Here is a 20,978-nt window from a genome sequence, read left to right as displayed (position 1 = left end):
CAATGGTTACTATTATATGTTAAGCAAAACATCCCTGGCATCAGATAGCAGAATTAAATACAACAATTTATTCTAGATATCACATACGCTATGTACATTTAGTTGTTCTGTACTATTGCAAACTATTTCTTGCAAACTGTTCCTCGGATAACCTGGTGTCATTTACGAACTACAAATCTAATATTCTATATAACTTAATATACAGACATATATTGGTTTAGTGTCGACACATATAGCATATAGTCAATATGATCTAAAAATATGTTTAAGTTCATTTGAAATGGAATTATATGGTTTCACTTTCATGGTTTGATCACTTTTTCTTGTCAATTGCGATCATCTATCAATTGGCTACAGTGTTTACCGAGTGATGTCATTAGCTTCCGATGTCTATCCGTCAGAGGATTTAGTCTGTTTTCACTGACCCGTTGGGAAAAATAGATCAGATAGTTTTGCCATACACATTGATATCTGATAATGATAAAGTTCTAGGTTTGACCATGATATTTGAGGTACGGTTGTTGGTATTGCACGCATCACACCGCCTTTATATATCGAACGCGTCAGCAAAACCTAAGTTCAAGTCTCTCTATGCATGGCCAAATTACAGCTCGGACACTATCAACTATACTGAATATGCATATATTCATCATTCCATAATAAAAAACCTGTACGTGTGAATTTGACTTTTGAGAAAGGTAGATAGGTCTAGCATGCGACACGTCATTTTCTTTTACCGAATTTACCTAGTTCCTTTAAAATCCCTTTCTGTATGACAACGATACTTCTCGGACGGGAAAAACATTCCATAACGATAAACCAGTAAGTGTGAATTACACACTTGAGGTTGGAATATGGGTCTTGCACGCGACACGTATTCTTTATGTACCGAGTGCATTTGCCAAGTACTTTTAAATTCCCATATATATGCAAAAAGCTATAACTTCATGACCATTCCGCATGACAATGTTACAGCTCGAATACGGACAACTCTTCTATAACGATAAACTAGGAAGTGGGAATTTCACCTTTGAGGTAGGGACATCGGTCTTGCACGCGGTGTTTTATCTTTATGTATCGAGTACATGTGGCAAGTGGTTTTCAAAGTTATGACCCAGACACGGAAACCCGGCTGACGGACGGACGTTGTCATTTTAATATGCCAACCTTCGGGGACATAAATACAATAAACATATTTTTTATTCGGTGTAAATTTATAATTTTTTTGGAAAAAATGAATACTACAGTCGAAACTCGTTATATCGAACTTTGTAATCCCAAATTTCTATTTATATCGAACTGTTTTGGATGTGTTGGGTAAAGTAAGACATGCTTTCGGTTATATCGCTTTTTCGTTATCTCAAAGCCTTTGTCAAGGACCAAACGATTCGACAGTGTTGACTGTACTTTCAAAGTTGATAAATATGTCCAAGGTGTACGATCTCTAATAAGCTAAATTCAAGCATATAGTTAGTGGCTTGTTTCTTACACCATGCTAATCTGTTAAGAAAAAAAACACTTTCAGAAACGATTGAAATAATTCAATTCCGCTTTTGATCTTCACGTAATCCCGAACGATCCCATGACTCTCAGGTTATAATACGACCCAAGAATGCATACCGCAAGCTTTTAATGTAGGGAAAACAAGACCCTGATAATGTTAAGTGATAGTCCGAATTAAGTAAATTATAGCTCACTATACTATTTGATGTTTAAATAAACATTGGCAATATATATAGGCTGTAATCGCTCGAAATGCGAACCATATAATATTATTTCTGTCTTAACCTTAGCTTCTTTATTCTTTGTCTCGTACATCAACCCTCTGTATGTAAGTCCTAATGTTGCGCATTCCATAGCCGGTGTTGAGATTCTAGAAAATGTTTTATTGGCTAAATGTTCGTGCCATATCTTTACGAACACGACTAGACAAATTACGTCTGCAATAAAGGTGCATTTTGATAAAAGTTTTTGAAGAAATAATCGCTACAGATTATAATACGTTTTGGTTTTGGCTTTTTTGTTGTTAAGTGGAAGATATAATTGACATATCTTGAATAGCTTTGTGTGGTATACAATACTTAAACAGACTGAGGTTTTTGATAAGTTTAAAACCATTCGTGCAAGCTGATTATTTAAGATTCGGCACATATAACATCAGACGTTTCGTGAATAGTTTGTACTCAAAAGTAACAGATGTCAGAAGGAGTGATTATTTACAGCTTCTTTGGGGAAATGAGATTGATAACAATGACAATTTCTACAACAATAACTGACAGAGTTTGGAAATGGCATCCGAGTTTTCTATTCCTGTCTGGAAGGCTTTAATCTGTTCTACAGCTGATAAGGACACAATTGACTGTATCGTGGTTCAAGATTTGAAAATAAAAATTTCTCATACAAAAGCTGTTAAATTTAATTGCAGAGCTTCTTTCTCGACTTTAAAGCTGTTTTGATAACTAGTATAAAACGGATTTAATAGCACCAGCAAGTTCAAAACGCTATTGTGAAGGCTTGGTGTATTCAGAGGTACGGACTACAAAAAAAGCCTTGCAAAGCGGTGAATGAGTTGTTTTTCTTAAAAATAATCCCTAGTTTAGATCTCATCCAACACCTCTAATTAATAGCTTTGACAAGGGAATATATTCCATTGCAGAACCTATCCTTTCAACTTAAAACTGTCAGGTTCACTCTTAAATTGATTATCAATACAATAACCACTTTAGTAACCTTGACCACGTGTTTTTTGACCTGTCGTTGCACGTGGGTCTGACCAATGGGGATTGATACACTATGTTTGCCTCCAGCTTGTTATTAAAATTTAATGGGTTAAATATTTGGGAAAATCGTCTTCACGCGCGGTTCCGTTTCAAATAGTTTAAGATGAAGTAGTAAAGTATTGAAAAATGTAGCATTTAGTTCTATCGAGTTTACATCTTTATGCGTATAGTTAGAACATCCGAAGAACGTGAAACATAATATAACTACCTCAATAGCATTAATTTTTACTTCAAATCAATTCAACTCAAAATCAGTACTTTCTCCTTCCTAGAAGAAACAGTTATACTTGATAATGTAAATATATACAACGCTTTCCATTTGTTCGTCAACGTTAAACCTGACGATCTTTTGTGATAAAATGTAGTTTTACCTTGCTTGGTATAGCTTGTCCGATAATTTTCCGCACCATCTAGAGAATTTACTTCAACGCTTGACCACAAAGTCCATGTTCAATGTTACTTTAAATTAGACTGGTTAAAGAAATATCAGAATATGTTGTTAAAGGCAAAATTTACCTTTACCCGATATGAAAGTTTTATCCGAATACACCATTTTACACAGAGACAAGTGAAATGCTCACCAAATGGTTATTGTTTTAGTTTATGTTTTCTAGCTTTCCCGAACAAATGCTTATTTCGCGTTAACATCAACTCTCAGGGTTAACTGATAACGTGGATTGCCTTGGTTAGAATATGTTGGAATAAGAAGAGGACAGCTAGTTTTCAATTATCTCCGACAAGTAGTCACCACTCATAGTCCTCATCTTATTTCAATAGATTCGATATGACTAACACTACTCATCAATGACTTTTTTTATCAAAGCCAATTACGTTTAAACATATTTTGAAACAGATTCACAGTTAACTATGATATTAAATCAAGATGGTTTACTCGCTTTTGATCGAATAAAAGGCACGTTTGGGCTTCTGAGGTTTTCCAGAAAGTCCTTATACATTAATGTTTTAAGATTAAACGAATTCCTTCACAGATGTCCTAGTTATATCGAGTATAATTATGTGTATATCTGTAGGAATTGACATGAAAATGCTCAAAGATTTTAAATGATAATTAATTCAGTCAAAGCAAAATTCGATTTTTTTTTTAAAGCGGAACAACGTAGATAAGCCCTTCAGTATTCAAAACAATTATAACATGTTTAGGCAAGTAAAAAAAGTCTTTAAATCCGAATTTAACCTGTCAGCAAACACTAACTAAGCAAGAAATTTTAACACCCCCCCCCCCTCCCCTCCAAAAATATAACAAAAGAAAACTATAATGAAATACACAGGAATTTGTAACAATAATGATCCCTTAACATCTCAAAGGCGATGGGGCTTTGGACATCAGACTTCAAAATATTTAATACCACCTACAAAGCTTTTATCAGCTAATGACTAATGCTTAAGGCATTTTTGTTAGGCCTGAAATGCCGTTATTTCGTCACTTTAGACGATGATTTTTGACTGATGTCCCTTTAACTATATTTGGATAGTCAAAGTATTCATCCTTTTTGTCCTTACACTTTTGATTACATTAGGCGAAGCACTTTTCTATCGAAATATATCAGGAACGGTAGATACAAAATGTTTAACATAGTCCTTCTCAAGGCTTAACTAAATAATTCTGCCTCTTTCAACTCATCAATACACCGTAGTTTGCATCTGGCCAGTTTGAGATGGATTATTTTAATACAATATAGATAGCAAATTGAGCGCATTCGTTCTAGACGTTTTATATTTGGTTTTATTGAAATCAAAGTTCCTATTCATGTCTGAATTCACGTAAATTACAAAGGAGTGTCTCGTTCAAAAGGTTAATGTATTTTTGCACATAAAAAATATGATTAAGTGTGAAGTTAATTAACGAAACTAGGCTGGTGTCAACAACATCTATTCGTCAGACATCTAACACTTTCTAATAGTTAAAGAACTGGTATATTTAGATATGGTGTTTTCTGTAAGTGTTTTTTTTGTCCATTAAGACTCGGAATTCTCTTAGATGAACCTGTTTTTATCTTGGTATAATGGAATGACAGGATATGGCAGAGGAAAGGAAGAACACTTATTAACACAGTTTTAGTTTGATCAAGTCCTTTACCTTCCCATGACATAGTGCGTTATAATTAAATATGAATTTTGTCGAACATAGGTATTTTTCATATTTCTGAGTGATTTCATTTTTTATATATCCAACATCTCTTACTTGTGCTAACGTCTTTCATTCTGAATCTTGACAAAATGTTTATGACTACAAATCTCGTTGATACATATCGCGCAGGAGATTGGTTTTAATGTCAGATACCAAACTGCCCATGAAAGGGGGCTCCCTACCTTATGCTGATTTGACAATGGTATACAAAAATGTATTATAACAAAAAGCCCTTAAGAGGAAGTGATTGAGATTTTGCTTGATTTTTGCCACAGATGAGTGCTGGTAGTGAAATTGCCAAGTGCAAATATGAAACGTCTATAAAACCCTTCAACTTGTACATTAATGTCTTAAGTTAAATATCAACAGAACCAGTATCTTCTTTTAGCATTAATAACAAAAAGTACTCGTATTTCATTATTCAAACGTTTTCAGTAATTTTACGACTAATTTACCAACTTTTACTATCAATTTTTCTTGTGTCATTCAAAGCCACTAACATATTTTCACCTCGCTTCTAATTTCCCTCCTATTCATCAATCGACGTTGAAATCGAGTCCTTACTGTCTTTAATGGATTTTATTGTTACCATATGCTATATACTTACAATAATAATGTGAAATGTAACCTATTTTACAATTTGTACAATGGCATTTTAATTCAATAAATTTGTGTTTATACTGTAAAACTATTCATTGAAACATATAAAAAACACTTAAGGTAATAATATTACCTTTCAATAATGTCCTCACTCAGCTCGATGATATAGGTATAATATATGTGTTGATTCTTATGATTCTTATGAAACTGAACGTTTCGTGTTTGAAAATGCTTGACGTGTATTTTTACTCATTCAAATTGAGAGCAATCATTATATTGATAAAAACAACATGACACATAACAGTAGAAACAGACTACAGTCGATTGATAGTAATGGTATTAGGATGAAAAGTGACCATGATGTTGTTGTTGTTGTTGTTGTTGTTGTTGTTGTTGTTGTTGTTGATGATGATGATGATAATGATGGTGATGATGATGATGATGCTGATGATGATGATGATGAATTATATGTAAACTTTAATTGGATGCGTAGCGTGGTCAAGCATTTCAATAAATTATATAAGCAGCGACCACATTAGTATTTATCATGTATGTATGAGGATTTGCGTTTGTAGCTAACAAAATGCAGACATATAAATGGAGATGTGATTCTCAAAATGTATGCTTTGATATCTTAACTAGGCACGTTAACCAAATTTTAAATGGAACTGCAGTCTGTTTGAATGATAAAAAGAGAGGTCAACGCTACAAAAGAAGTACAAAATTGCAGTAAAAGAATGGAAATATATTGGTATTAATACACAAAATAACGTAGAAGGCTATTCAAACATATATACTACATGCAATTATTCAATCAAACTTTAAGGTACTTTATGGATGGAAGGTTCAAGACTGCACATTTAAATGTTATACCATATACCATATACTACTATTAACTTCAAGCAAATCCTTTAAATATAAAATTTGATCCATTTGTTCAATATATTCATTTATATATATTATAAATTATGGCTGTAAAAACAAAATGTTATAAACTGACATTAATTGATCTAGTTTGAAACATTCAAAGGCCAATTCTTTTTTATTGTTTATAATTTTCAAAGTTTTTTTCCCTACACTTCAAAGCGTTTTAAATGCTTTTAAAATAATAAGAAGTCGTACGGCATCCAAAAAGCCACATGATTAAAATATCAGATACCTTAGAATACGAACTCGAGTCATTTTGGGAATTAACTGTAATCCTTTTGTTTTAAATTTAAAGTATTGCAATTTGTTTGATTGATGTATTATATACTCAAAAGAAGACATTTGTAAAGAACGACCGGCTTGCTAGCATAATATTATACAATTATTCAATACAAATATTCCACAGTCAAGTCCCAAGTGGACGTCTGTCGACTTTCATATACCCTAATTTCTGACAGTAAAGTACGGGTGCTGATGACAATTTGCAACTGCAGTACCTTATAATTCGGACAATTTGGTTTTTATTACTTTTTAAATGCTTAATAGTATGTTGATTTACAATGTCAAAAATTTATGTTGGCATACGAACTTAAATTATATGGATAGATATAACAGTATATATATACCAAAGTCCATAAAATGTTTGACATAAATATAATTAGAAAGGAACCATACTAAGCATCTCAGCTTAAGCGTCGATATAACAGCGAGCAGATGTGTTCCAATAAATATACACTAGCTTTAAATGTTATATAGTTTACCCAAAAATGGTTGTAAAAAATCCTTTATCTAATCCAAGGCGTCTCAAAACAGCGAACATGCATTTTATAATAAATAAAGAATAGCTAGAATAGTTAATGCTACTTTAGTTTATTGTACCTGAACATAATTCCTATCCATGTTTACACATAAAACACACTGTCTTACCATTCGAATTATTACAGGAACCAGTAGCTCTGTCGTTGCCATGCCAGAACACATAATACTAATACAGACACATCACAAAATCATATAGAAGTAGCAATGTAGTTTGTATTATTAATAGAAGACCACATGCATACGATTGATTTTATTCATTAATATTAAATGCTTGATTCCTGTGTGTAGCAAGTATTCTATGATCTACGAGTAGATAACTATTGTATATACATAAACTCGTTAAAATAGTCTTTCAAATAGATGCCAGCGGTCTGAATCATAAGCATGATCGTGCTCAGGTATAAAAGAACTCAATGAGAAATATACAACGTAACAAGATCACAAACTATTGATCAGATGACCCTGTTACTAGTATTTGTGCTAGTTTATTGGTGACGGTTAAAGTGAACTTTGATACGAAATGAAGTGCATTGCAAGGTCACAGGATGATATGACCTAACCATCTTATAGGAAATATTTAAACATTACTTTTGTAAATACGTTGTTGGTGGGTCTGATGCCTTCGATCATAAAACCTACGTAATTATGCACGCACCGTACAAATCCTCTCGCTTGCAAATGGATTTAGCATTTCGAGATTTTGAAGCGTTTAATTAAAGTGTAAGGTCCGCCTTAACTAAAGCAAGTTTGTTAGAACATCGAAAGACGGCCAGTAATGTGTGTATATGTGTTTCGTGATCTGCCTGTCTAATCCTGGGCTATTATCAGTATACTTCCAACATGATAGACGGTCGACGACAGTCACAATAATGACTGTCACCGCGGTGTTTTGATACTCAATTAACATTGTCTAAAAGGAGAATCATTTCAAAATGTGTCATGTCTACCATTATGTATTCCAATTGCGCTTTTCTTGCTAAAGCACCTTTCTGCACCTTTCTTTTAATGTAACTACTGACAAGACAGTGTGCAAGTTAATATCGAAGTGTCAGATGGTGAAAATTTACACACTATCAGAATATATCTTAATTTACGATAAAAGACATTCCGGTAATTATTCCAGGAGAAGAGATTTCTGATGAAATGGTGTTGACATTATCCAAGGATGGTTTTTTTTTAACTTAAATGTATGGCTTACATGTATATAAAATTGAATTTTACGTTTAAGACCTACTACGAAAAATGTTCCAGTGCAAATCGCTAAATATATGCTTTTTATCTATGTAATTAACACAAAGGTAGAAATGTCAGTGCCAGATAATTTAAACAAACAGAAATAGATCCCAACAACTTTCTTGGCGAAGAAAATAGTCTACATTGAAATGAAACAGGTCTGTTTTCATAAAATTAAGAAACTTGTGTTGAGATGTCTAAATAGATATTTCCAGTCTGTTTTCAGAAATCTTAACTACATTCAATGAATTATGTCCTTTGAGAAATTTGAAATATGTTTTCTGAATCTAATCAAGATGCAGTCAATCATGTTCTTAATTTATAACACTGAATTGAAACAGCATTTTGCTAGGAATTTGAATATTTTCAGAAATCTAAACATGACAATCATTTTTGTAATTCAAGAAAGAAGTAGAACTTACCTTGGTATTCATTTCTTTGCACTCTCCAATGATATCAACATCCTATCATTATAATCAGTCGCATTTCCAATGCGCCTTACATGCATAAGTAGCTGCAAATAATCACTTCTCTTGACAAGCATCACGTCTGAGTACTAGACATTTGCAGGGCCAATATTGACGTCATTATAAAGGTGATAATGACAGATTAATCAGATATCAGTTGATAACGAACGACACAAGTGTTTAAAAGGTGATTTCAAAACGTATTTCTGGCAATATACAGGAGCAATATATTTAAATTGTTCAATAAAGGATAAATGAAGAAGAGCTGACCTGTCCAGCTGTTGTAGGTTACAAATAACATACCATATGACAGATGGTAAAATTTTATCATAGAATCGGGCTATGTAAACATATAATTAATCAACAGACCGCTATAATTTGTTTGTCTACACTAAAACATAGGTGACTCAGGAGCCTTATGCTTTAATCATATATGTTTCAATGATACTTCTGCTTTTAGTTGTCATTCATCGTTTGCATATTTTTGCGTCTGAAGGGTGAGTGATACTTTTGAAATATGGATGTAATACACAGCTATCAAACTATAGAGTTATTTGAAGTCAGCATAAACAAATCCGAGAAACATAACTATTTAAAGGTGTTTTTTAATGATCCTGTTAAACAATCACTTGAAAGATAACTTCTCTAGTTGTGTTGAAACATCCAAGCGCTATTACTTGTCCACTGACATGCTTTCAATTGATACGGTATGGTTGTAGACTGGTTATTGATAATTGTACACACGGATAAAAGCAAAGCAGTTCTTCGAGGCACTTGAATTGTTACCCTTAAATCAACCCTTAAATGCATTTCGTTTCTTGGCATCAATGACAAAATTATGCACTTTTTCGGCTCTGCGTACTTCTACACAATGGAATGTTACTTCCATTGAACCCTCATACCTATTTGGGCATGAAACCACGCACCGATTACAGTTGTTTGCATATAATGAGGATTATTTGGACACTTGCTGTAGGCGTTACACCGAGATTGGATAATAGTACTTTGACACATCATCTTCAGTATCCATGATTACACTTCGCCGCTATTTACATTGCTATTATTCATAAGAGAACATGAAGAAAGCACCTTTATTCATTTCACAGATGTGCAAAAGCCAGGAAAATGTCCATTTTATATTAAAATTTTAATTATTCTGAAAAAAAAATTGATATTGCACAAGCTCAAGCCCAGAAATGTATATCCTTCTATGATTCAAATGTGATATTGTCACACAATGTTTAAATTCATTATTCAAAATATTTTATTTTGGAAACAAGTTTGCAAATACCCTGTAAATGGCGCGTCAGACGAGTAGTAAAATTGTCATTAAACTTAAATACATTTACAAAAACTATATGAGAAATAGAAAATATGGCAGTTGGTCGATAAAGAGTAGGTTTAAAGTTTGTTAGAATTCTGATCTTAAGCTTGAATCGAAATTATTTTGTTTGTTTTTTTATTGATGATTATAATTTTGTGACACCATCGTCATGCAAAATTCTGAATTGTACCCTCATTCAAAAAAGAATACTATTGTTTCGTTTGCAAACATTGAATTTGTTTTCTTTTATCAAACATAAGGTCATTCCTTAGCAATGGGCTTAAAAGGAAAAACGGTGTGTAAAACATATTGCGGATACAAGAAAGGGAGTGAATGAATATATTTGAAGCTATATGAAAAAAAATACTTTTTTTCATTTATTGAAAAATTAATTATTGAACAAGTGTTAAAAGTAGCAGACTGTAAGTAGTGCAAATATTTAATAGTTGTTAAATCTCTAACTGCATATGAATTCAAATTGCATGTGTTGTGATCTCAATTGTTTTTCTTAAAGATACACTCTTATTCAAAATCAATACATACACAGTCATGTATAACACATGTCAGTTTTGACCGATAAACCTTCAACTTCTTACTAGATAAAGCAATTATGGTACTGAAAACAAGATTGTAATTGTGTATTTAAAAGCAGAGAGCGCAAAAGATATTAAATGATTGGTGAATGCTAAAAGATTAACTGTGAGCTACTATAGTCTCCTATGGCCAATTGTTTTCGACATTTATCCATCATTTTTGGTATATTAAAACAATTTTATTAAATATTGTTAATCTTATTTAGGAGTTATAGTGCATCTTTATACAATGTAAGTATTTACTTGATACTGTATGACGTGTTTTCCTGTATGTAGGTTCTCATGTTTGCAATATGTTCGATGTACATAACATAATGAACAAACATTCTTTGATTGTCATTTACTCACACGAACTTGGAAACGAATATTATATAGAACCGTTCAGTTTCCTTTGATCACAACATTGAAAAAACAACATTAGGTAATCACAAAGCGCCCTTTGTGTCAAATCAAGATAGTACGAGACAGGCTGACTAGATGTTTTCCATCTGAGCAAATTATCCAATAGGTTGTCGCAAGGCTCGGAAACATCAGATATATGCGATTCTCGCTAATAGTGGCCATCAGGGCTGTGATCTGAACTCTCATCAGCCGTATGCCAAAGACAGATGCGTTTTGGTGCATTTCAGTTTAACCAGAATATCTCTAACAGTTCAGTAACACATGCCAGGGACAATTGAGCTCAGTGGCATTTTACAATTACTGCCGTGCTTCTGCTTTGTTGCATTTATGGATTGTTAGTAGAACGGTTTCACCTATAGTGTGCAGTATTCTCTGGAAATTGATGAAGTTTTGGATTTATTGCCTTTGGGTTCGCGTGGAAGTAATTTGTATATTTTGAACTGGTTTCATGTACGTAATATAGAGCGTATCATATTAAATTAATATATTCGTGTTTTGTTCGCTGAAGACTCTTACCTTCGTTCACTAATCTTAATTAAGATAAGAATTGATTTTCAATATTGCCAATAGTCAAGAATTTTGACGTATGTCTTTATAAGAGTCTTCATTTTCGTCTAAAATGCCATTCAGATATCGTTCTCTTAACTTTGATAGTTTCAAGAGCATTTCCATTGGTGACATTTGATGGAATTTTATTTAATCGCAAATATTCTACGAAAAACCAATAACCTTGCGAAAAGAACATAAATGACTGTGTAATTAAAGGAGAAGACATACAACGGACGTATACTTAATGAAACAAGGGACTGCCAACGTTTTTATGAAAACAATGTGATACATATCAACATTAGGCTTCTCTTATCCGATAAACATACATATCAATGAGAGATAACCAGTCACGATCTATACATTAATGAACCTTGCATCGGAGTATTCATGTCATAATAGATATATCAGGACTAACTCCACCGGGCGTATAGACACCAGAAGAAACTGCGGCCGTTATGGGCAACAAGATGCCAAACTGTGCGATCCCCTACCCTAGGGACAAGCACCTGCATACTGTGCTAAGTACGGAACAGGTCAAGCTTGTACAGGGGTCTTGGGAGCTCCTCAAGGACGACCTTGGCAGATTAGGGCTCATCGTTTTTCTCAGGTGTGTTTAACTCAGAGGTATTGTACATTATATCTCAGTCAATCATTAATATTATCGAAATCAGTCATGGTCAATGTTATTATAATTAGCACCACCATAATCACCAATATTGTCATCATCATTTTCTTATGTTAACAACAAATAAAAACTAAATTCAAAGTTTTAAAGATACATATTAATTAAATTCAAGGATATTTTGTTTAATCCGAAAATCATCTAATTAAAAAAAATGTTTAATTAGAGAGCTCCCATCCAAAACGATCTTCTCCAATTTGTTAACCATTCCGGCACAAAGTATTTATCCAAAGTTGAAGGTATATTTCTCATTTTTGCAAATGGTGAGGAAAGAAGTTTATTTCATTTCATTACATCTGATATCCTTCTGATAAGATTGAAATATGTTGGAGATGCTTGACGGAGGAAACATAAAACGTTCAGGAACATAAATCAATAACATATTCTAACACCATATAAGAATTTAGTATGTCCTATGCGAGGTAAAATACATGACTAAACATAATTATAGTAAGGCCACACCAAATTAATGTTTAGTTCCTCGGATTTTTGCCAAATAAAATTGGAGCGAGCGAGCGAAAAAAAAAATTTTTTTTTTGTCAGTTTTCATAAAAACCGAAGCGAGCGAAGAGCGAAAAATATATTTTTCCTGATATTTAATATAAATAAGAAAGATTGTTCAAAATAATTGCCCTTAAACCCATTTTAATGGCATCTTGAACTGAACCTCTAATGGACTTTGGGAAAATGTCGGAATACATACTATTTATTCATCCGTGTTTAGTACAAACATTATATGTATAAGTCTAATTTCTTATATAATTAAAACGTACTTTAATATGACGATCATTCATAATAATAAATAGCCCTGCTTTTAGTAAAAAGTTTGAAACGACTTATATAAATCTATCTGAATCAGTTTAACATCATATGCAACTGTATTTAGACATAACTTAGGATTGATTTTGGATTTGTAAAAAATGATCACTTACACAGGCATCATCAAACATCAGACTCCATATAACATAGACTAAACTTTGTTTTTATTATCACAGGAATTGCAATGACATGTGCTTATTAAAACAAAAAGAACAAGGGTATTTTTCAGAGTACTTTTTTGGTTATTTAGATGTTTTTATGCACCAGCCAATTGTATATCCCCCCAAGTCCGGAATAGCGGGGACTTTGACTTCCGGTCTCTCAAAACCCGGGTAAAATTCCCGACCTGCAGAGACACACTGCTGATAAAATCCCTGCCAAATGGCCCCGCAGAATTTGATCAAAAATGAGCTTGATACATCAATTTGGACCAAACAATGACTCATGTTCCAGTTAAGTTGACCTGTCCGATTTTCATTCAAAACGAGTCCCTAAATGACTAATTACGCAATATAATCGCTACCAGTCTCAGATACACATGCTTTATTACATAATGATTGCTTTAAATAATGTTCCTTAAGTGCATGAGACGATCAACAATGACTTCAAGCATGTTCAAAACATATTTATTGTCAAAAATAAGATTTAATTTCCAAACTTCGAGCCACATTGTTTATACCGGAAGCCGCCATCTTGATTGAATTTATTGAAATCCATGCTAAACTGATCGATATACAGTATAAAAACACTACGCATCGGTAGCTTCCCTTTACAAAAACACGAAAACTGGCGTATAAAAATTATACTTGATTATTTCTAGCCTTTTAATAAATTATTACCTGAAAAAAATATGCTTGGCGTTCAAAATGGAGGTGCGGGCGCACAAAAAAATAAAAAAAAATTTTTTTACATTTTCAAAAAAATAGGAGCGGTAAATCCGCGGAACGAAATATCAATTTGGTGTGGCCTAAGGAAACATATAAAGGGTTGATATTTTTTCTGTCGCCTATATTTAATATCTCATTATAGCACGAGAGGTTAAAGGTTGACGTAAATTAGTTAACCCACTTTACACTTCAATCAAACAAGCATCTCTAAAAATACCTGTATCTCATTGAAAATGTGAGATTTTAGACGATAATTTTAAGCTTAAAGTTGTTATTTCAATAACATTAAATGACCTTTCATTTTAATAAAATATGATATAAAGTGTCTAGAACGAGTTTTATCAATGTGATATTTCCATAATATCACAATACATTTATTTGACAGATGCACAGAAGCGATTTACGATAAACCTTTGGTAATTAATGTATAATATATATTACCAACTAACATGGTATTTCATGAGTTCATGAGGCATTTTGATAGAGTTATGCTTAAAGGGGAAACAGGACTATATAAACCTCCAGGTGGCGCTGGGGCAAGCTTTTGTATAATTTTATGCATGTTTCACATCAGGTACACTTTTTCCAAATTTATGAAATGCTTACAAAAAGTTGAGACATGAAAATTTCAGGCATGTAGAATGAAGGTTAAACAAATAAAAAATCCTTAATTTGTTTTTGAAACATTACTAGAAACATGACTTTAAGAAAAAAAATCCAACTGTCAGATTGAAAATTTGAATTTGCCGGGGGAGTGGCTAATTGGTGTTCTGGGGGTTATGAACTCTCTGATGTAAACATTACCACGTGCTGGTGTTTACATCCCTAGCAGCTTGCTTGTAGCAGACGACATGCCTCACTATCAAATACTGTAGTAACAAAAGTGAACAAACCTTGATAAGTTTTTATTCCACCTGAATATCCCAAAATTATTGATAGATATCATCAGCTTCATATGCTACATTTTAGTCTAATTGTTTTCTATGATATTAACCCTTTTTTCTTTTAAAGCGTTACGTAATTAATAAGTCTGGTGAATCATTCCCAGGTTTAAATATGTAACATTGTTTTCATATGTGTCGTTTTAAAAAATAATAATTATGAACCTCATTGTTTAAATGTTAGTTGCTCCTTCGCTTTCTATCAAAAGCTCTGTCATCATTACAAATGCTTATATCCCAGCCAGGTAAAGTGAATATCTCCTATTGTACTTCAGTCATGTAAACTATATATATATATATATATATATATATATATATATATATATATATATATATATATATATATATATATATATATATATCTTTGTCCTGATTATTTTGTTCCATATTTTGAGTCTTCTTATTCTGCCCAAAGTTATTATTTTAAAGGAAGGCAGTGCCTAGTTCCATGTCTTGCAAATGTTCATGTATAACTGTGTTTGAGTTCCCTCCTTTTTGACTCAAAATGTGCATTTGATTTCCAGTTATCAATACACAAACCAGATTCCAGCCAGTAACATTTAATTACCAATTAAATGTGTCAACACTATGGGTTGTGGATGCATTCAATAAAGCATTATTATTGTCTGTTGACAAAATAATTAGTTTTGAATTCCAGACTGAGAATAAACCTTGCTATTTTGGACTGGAATGAGAATGTTGATTCTAAACATTTGAGAGGGATGTCCCATACAGAAACAAAGATTTAGTCGAAATAACAAAATGCCAGTCAGGGACAAGAAAACAATCATTTCAAAGAAAACATCTGTTAAAGATGGCTTGGTCATCTTTATTTCATATAGAATATTGTAGTGTGGGGAAATACATCGTCTGCTCTGATCAGCCCCGTTTGTTTACATTTCTCTTGTGTGTGCTAAAGATAGAACACTGAGTTTAACAGACAGGTACATAGCTGAGGGAATTTACAATAAGCCACTCCCCATTTACTCGCTGCCGAGGCAGCGAATGTTGCCCCTTTAAGTTAACGAAAGTTGTTACCTCAATGAGGATGGATAATATCTGCGTATTGCTAAAGGGGTCAAGACGTTAGTCAAGATGATATATGTAACATATCAGTGGAATGACGGAACAAGAAAATCCGTTTCTGAATAACTAATTACATTTGTTTACTAGTAGCTCAGTGTTAATGCAGAGCACAGTGCAAATTTGTCAATACTGTTTGCCAATCCTGAGACCAAAAGTCAATACAATAGAGTAAATATGCAGTGTTGGTGTAGGTACACAATATTTTTGTCTGGTAATAATATTATATTATGCAAAAACAATCTCCACTATGATGTCTTTAGTGCATCGCCGTTAAATATTAGCAGGCGTCTATGAGCACGATAGGTATTAATCACGCAACCATGTGGCTCTGTGTGGCTCCACTGAATAAAAACGGCACCCTGTTAGACTACACTGGTTATCAATCTAAATCATACTTGTTTCAACTGTTTTTGCCTTTGCTTTCCTAGAACATCACCATAGTTATACTGTTTGGACATAATTATCAACGACACCGGACCGCAAAACTGATGTTTGCCGTGTCATTCACATAATCGGGAAAACATCAACTCTTATTAAACATGTTGCTATAGACGTTACATAATTATGTTTTCATGCAAAAAAACACCCGTTGCTGTTTAGACAATGTTTTATAAAAAGTGCCAAATCATCAGCAATCAGAATAAATGTTTAATCATCAAAGAGCATCATGTACATCTTTGAGGAGAAGTTGGCCATCGTTGGCGCATTTTAGGGTACACTTGGCAATATTAGAGCTGACATCTGTATGACAAGACAAGCTTAAATTCGTTGATATAAGAAAACCATATCACATGCTCTTAACGTCTTTGTATTGAAAACTTTCTTTGGATATGTTTATATTACAGTACATGTAAAGTTGACAGGTCAATAAACATTAAATGTATATAAAACTTCAATAACATTAATAAACAATGCCACATTGATTATGATATAAATAGGGCAAAAAGGCTTTAAACTAAAGATATCATTTTTACACTCAATTTCAGGCTATTTGAAATGGAACCGCAAATGAAGACGGTATTTCCAAAGATTGTGCAAATGAACCATGACAACAAGCTGGAGACAAACATAGACAAAGACATGTTACAACGACACGCAGTCACCGTGATGGAAGGGCTTGGGGCGGCTGTGGAAAGTTTGGACGACTCAAGAATTCTCAATAATGTTTTAATTTCTATCGGCCAAACGCACGTGCAACGACAAGTCAAACCACACATGGTCAAGGTTGGTAAGATAATATATAATAGCAAGATTCATTTGAAGAGTGATTCTGACCTAGAAGGATAGCAATTTCAATGCAGATCTTTTTTTTTTCTTGTTAAAACTAGTCAGTACGTTATGTAAGGCATGAAACAGAACTGACCTCCGCTTGGAATCGACATCAGCGACTGTTTTCGGATATCTAAACACGTTTTACACTGACAAACCTCATTTACCACCTTGCAAGTCTTGTTGACGTCCATTAGTCTGTATACAAGAGGCTGTGTCATTATTCTTAGCTATTGTCAATGTGAACTTATTGTGGCACTATGAATTCTTGTTCAATAAAAAATAAAAATAAATCGAAATATTGGGAAAACTACCATTTTAAAACATACTTAACATCTTAAGGTTTTTCTTTACACGTTTCCAAATGGCTTAGCTATAGAAATGCGCATTTTTCGTAAAACATAAAAGGTAAATAATTCGATAGAATCTTATTGATTTAGAGAAAATTGTAGGACTGTTTTATATAGTAAATTTCTAATCATTTAAACACAATTCAACAATCAATTCACCAGACATTTTAAACTTTTTTTAGATATCTTAACTCGATACAGTCAATCCTTTCCTTATCACTTATAAAAGATTATAGGTTTCTAGAAAGGAGTATAAAATTGGATGCCATTTAAGAAGATTGGCCGTTAATATCGACTCTCTGTTTTTAAAGTAATTTTATTTCCCGAAGGATATACATACATTTGCAACCGTGAGTAATTACTTCTCCTGACCTTCGTAACTTTTAAGTAGCATCTATTCATGAGGTTCTGTGTGACATCATAATATGCCGATATTTACAAAACCCTTAGTAATCAGTTTGTTACAAACCAGAAATACTTTTAATATAAAAAACATTAACAAAGATAAATTTGTATTTTCCTTAAGTTAGTTTTAAGAAAACACATGGCAAGTTGTGTTTTTAATTCGTCTGTTCTTCAAAGAAAAAGTCGAGTTATTGCGACAGCCATTTTGTCGTCTTCCTCGGCGTCGTCTTCGTGCAGAAACATTAGCTTTGGCCATTAACTAAGTACCAAATGAATTACCATTTACTCAAATAACAATTTATATAGGACAAATTGAAATAGTGTTCGATATTTATTTAAGAAAGTGGGGCATACGATTTTATAAGAGTTAGCAAAATCGTATCGTTACACTTTAAATATGTGATAAAGACATTCTTTTTCTGTTTGTTTCAGAAATTATGGCCTTCCCTCAACTATGGTCTCCAAGAAGTGCTTGAAGAATATTATACGAAAAGTGTTGCAGAAGCGTGGAAAACAGTGTATGACTATATTTGTGTCTATATGAAAATGGGAATGGAAAATCCGGATATTGATTCCGACATTACCAGCGAAATTGGCAGATAACATAATTTGGTCAATATTTTATTTTGCTATTTCAACTGTGAATCATTGCTTTTTACACTCAAATTGATTTGCAGTAACAGATTCAATTCAAGGAAACTTAAAATATATATTGCATCATGTTATGTCAAAGTTGCGAACATATTGTTAGAAAACGTTATCGTTATTGGCCTTCGAAATAATTATTCAGAAAAAATGCTATTGAACGCCCAGAACAATAACTCTTTCGTGGCTTTGACATATTTTTAACAAAAGAATCACCGGAATTGCGGTAACGGTTTCTGAAACTGGATTCTTGTCTACTTGATTATGTAACATGCGCTGACATATACATCTCATTAGCCCTATTTCAACGTCATTTCTATGTACATTTAACAAGAAAACGGAAATTTTAGTTGCACTCTTACTCCCAAACAATATTTATCATCATTGATAGAATTGATTTGATATACAAAAACGAATGAATAGCTGTCGAAAACAATGGTTCTTACGAAGTATACCGAGTTTAATTTGAAAGAAATGTGCAGAAAACATGGTATTTCTACCTTTTGAGACTCTGGTAAATCACAGTAAATCTTTTAGCATTCACCAATCATTTAATATTTTCGCGTTTTCAGCTTTTAATGACACGGTTACAATTTTGTTATCAGTAATTGATATTTTCCATAAATGCGTTATTTAGTAAGTAGTTTATGGTTTATCAGTCAAAATTTGTGTTTGTTTTATACATGTGTATGTATTGATTTTGAATAAGATTGTCACTTTAAGTAATGGAATGAAAACAATAATTAACGAGCTATTTCTAGAGCAAATATGCCTAAATGATGCAAGTGAAGACGTCTTGTTTTCCAATACCTCTTTAAAATGCCATACTGCGTATGTCGTTATTGGTGTCTGAATGGAGAGAAACTTGAATTAGATGCACGTAAATCTCTATCTTTGAGACATTTACATTTTGGTTTATGGACAATTACAAATTTCTTGCATTAATGAAAAGCTCTCATTGAAGAGAACACTGAAATAGACACACATAAATGTTTATCTTTAGGACCTTGAGGTTTAGAACCGATCAGAAAAATCTTTCATTGGAATGTTGAGTTATCTGCCTGAAGTTATTTAGACACATATACCTAAAATTCATTGATGTTTAGAATGTTTAACTTTTTATAGTTAATTTTATACGAACCCTGAATAGTTTGTTTAAAATGTGAGAATGCATAGTTCTCTGTTTGTCGGTTTTCTATTTAAAAACATGTCTTTAATGACACGACTAGCATGCGTTTCTATCTACTGCATGATTAAACAGCCTACATAACGATTCAATCTTTATTTTGTTTTTGACTGTGCTTATTTTTGTTGTATATTTATGACAACAAACAAGACGATGGTGTTACACTTCATGTAAAACCAAATATCTTCTAACTATTCTAAAACTTCTAAAAACGTCGATACGAGGTGTGATTTTCTGCACTGTGAAGATTGCATTTAGAATATGTTGTCATATACAGGTCAGTTATATAAAGCCATAGTTCTTGCAGAGATTTAAAAAGGCATATCAAAAGGCTTCTTATTTTAGTTTACGGGGACATATTTTTAAACGTTCCACGGGATTGACATGCAGTTGTCATGTTCAAAAACATCCTGTAGTAAAACTTTGATGCGGCACAGAGTAACAGAGCAAATCTAGTTAAACTGAAAAATGGCAAGGTGTAGCCAATCTGAACTCACGGTATTGGCATGAATGATTAACATGCCGTTTTCCAACAAATAAGAACAACAGGAATTTCTTTTCACAGCCGTATTTTTTGTTAACAATGTATATTGGTTAATTAAAATGGTTTACCATATCAGACTAACTAAAACCAATTTGTATGCATATAGTTCATATATTCACGCATGAAGTTGCCAGTTTAAAACAACAGTAATCATGTGAAACAAAAATTTTTGCCGGATGCCTTCGCTTGTTTTATCAAACGAAGTTTAATATATTTTAAGAAACAAGTTACTTGTTATATTTCATATTTAATGATGTTTTTAATTTATATTATCAAATGAAATCCAAATGTGTTTATGTAAGCAAACGTGTTTACTTTTTA

General features: G+C 32.7%; 1 protein-coding gene across 1 annotated transcript; it reads left to right on the top strand.

The window, feature by feature from the left end:
- The first annotated feature begins 12,298 nt into the window (after positions 1–12,298).
- Positions 12,299–18,971, top strand: LOC128207292 (neuroglobin-like). Its single transcript, XM_052910133.1, has 3 exons — positions 12,299–12,450; positions 17,245–17,482; positions 18,715–18,971. The coding sequence occupies exons 1-3, from the start codon at positions 12,299–12,301 to the stop codon at positions 18,883–18,885; spliced, it is 561 nt and encodes a 186-aa protein (XP_052766093.1). The 3' UTR covers positions 18,886–18,971.
- The last annotated feature ends 2,007 nt before the right edge of the window (positions 18,972–20,978 follow it).

The sequence above is a fragment of the Mya arenaria genome, chromosome 11 (assembly GCF_026914265.1).
Source record: "Mya arenaria isolate MELC-2E11 chromosome 11, ASM2691426v1".
NCBI lineage: Eukaryota > Metazoa > Mollusca > Bivalvia > Myida > Myidae > Mya > Mya arenaria.
Note: the sequence above shows the minus strand (reverse complement) of the source record. Positions and strands in the feature narration are given on the sequence as shown.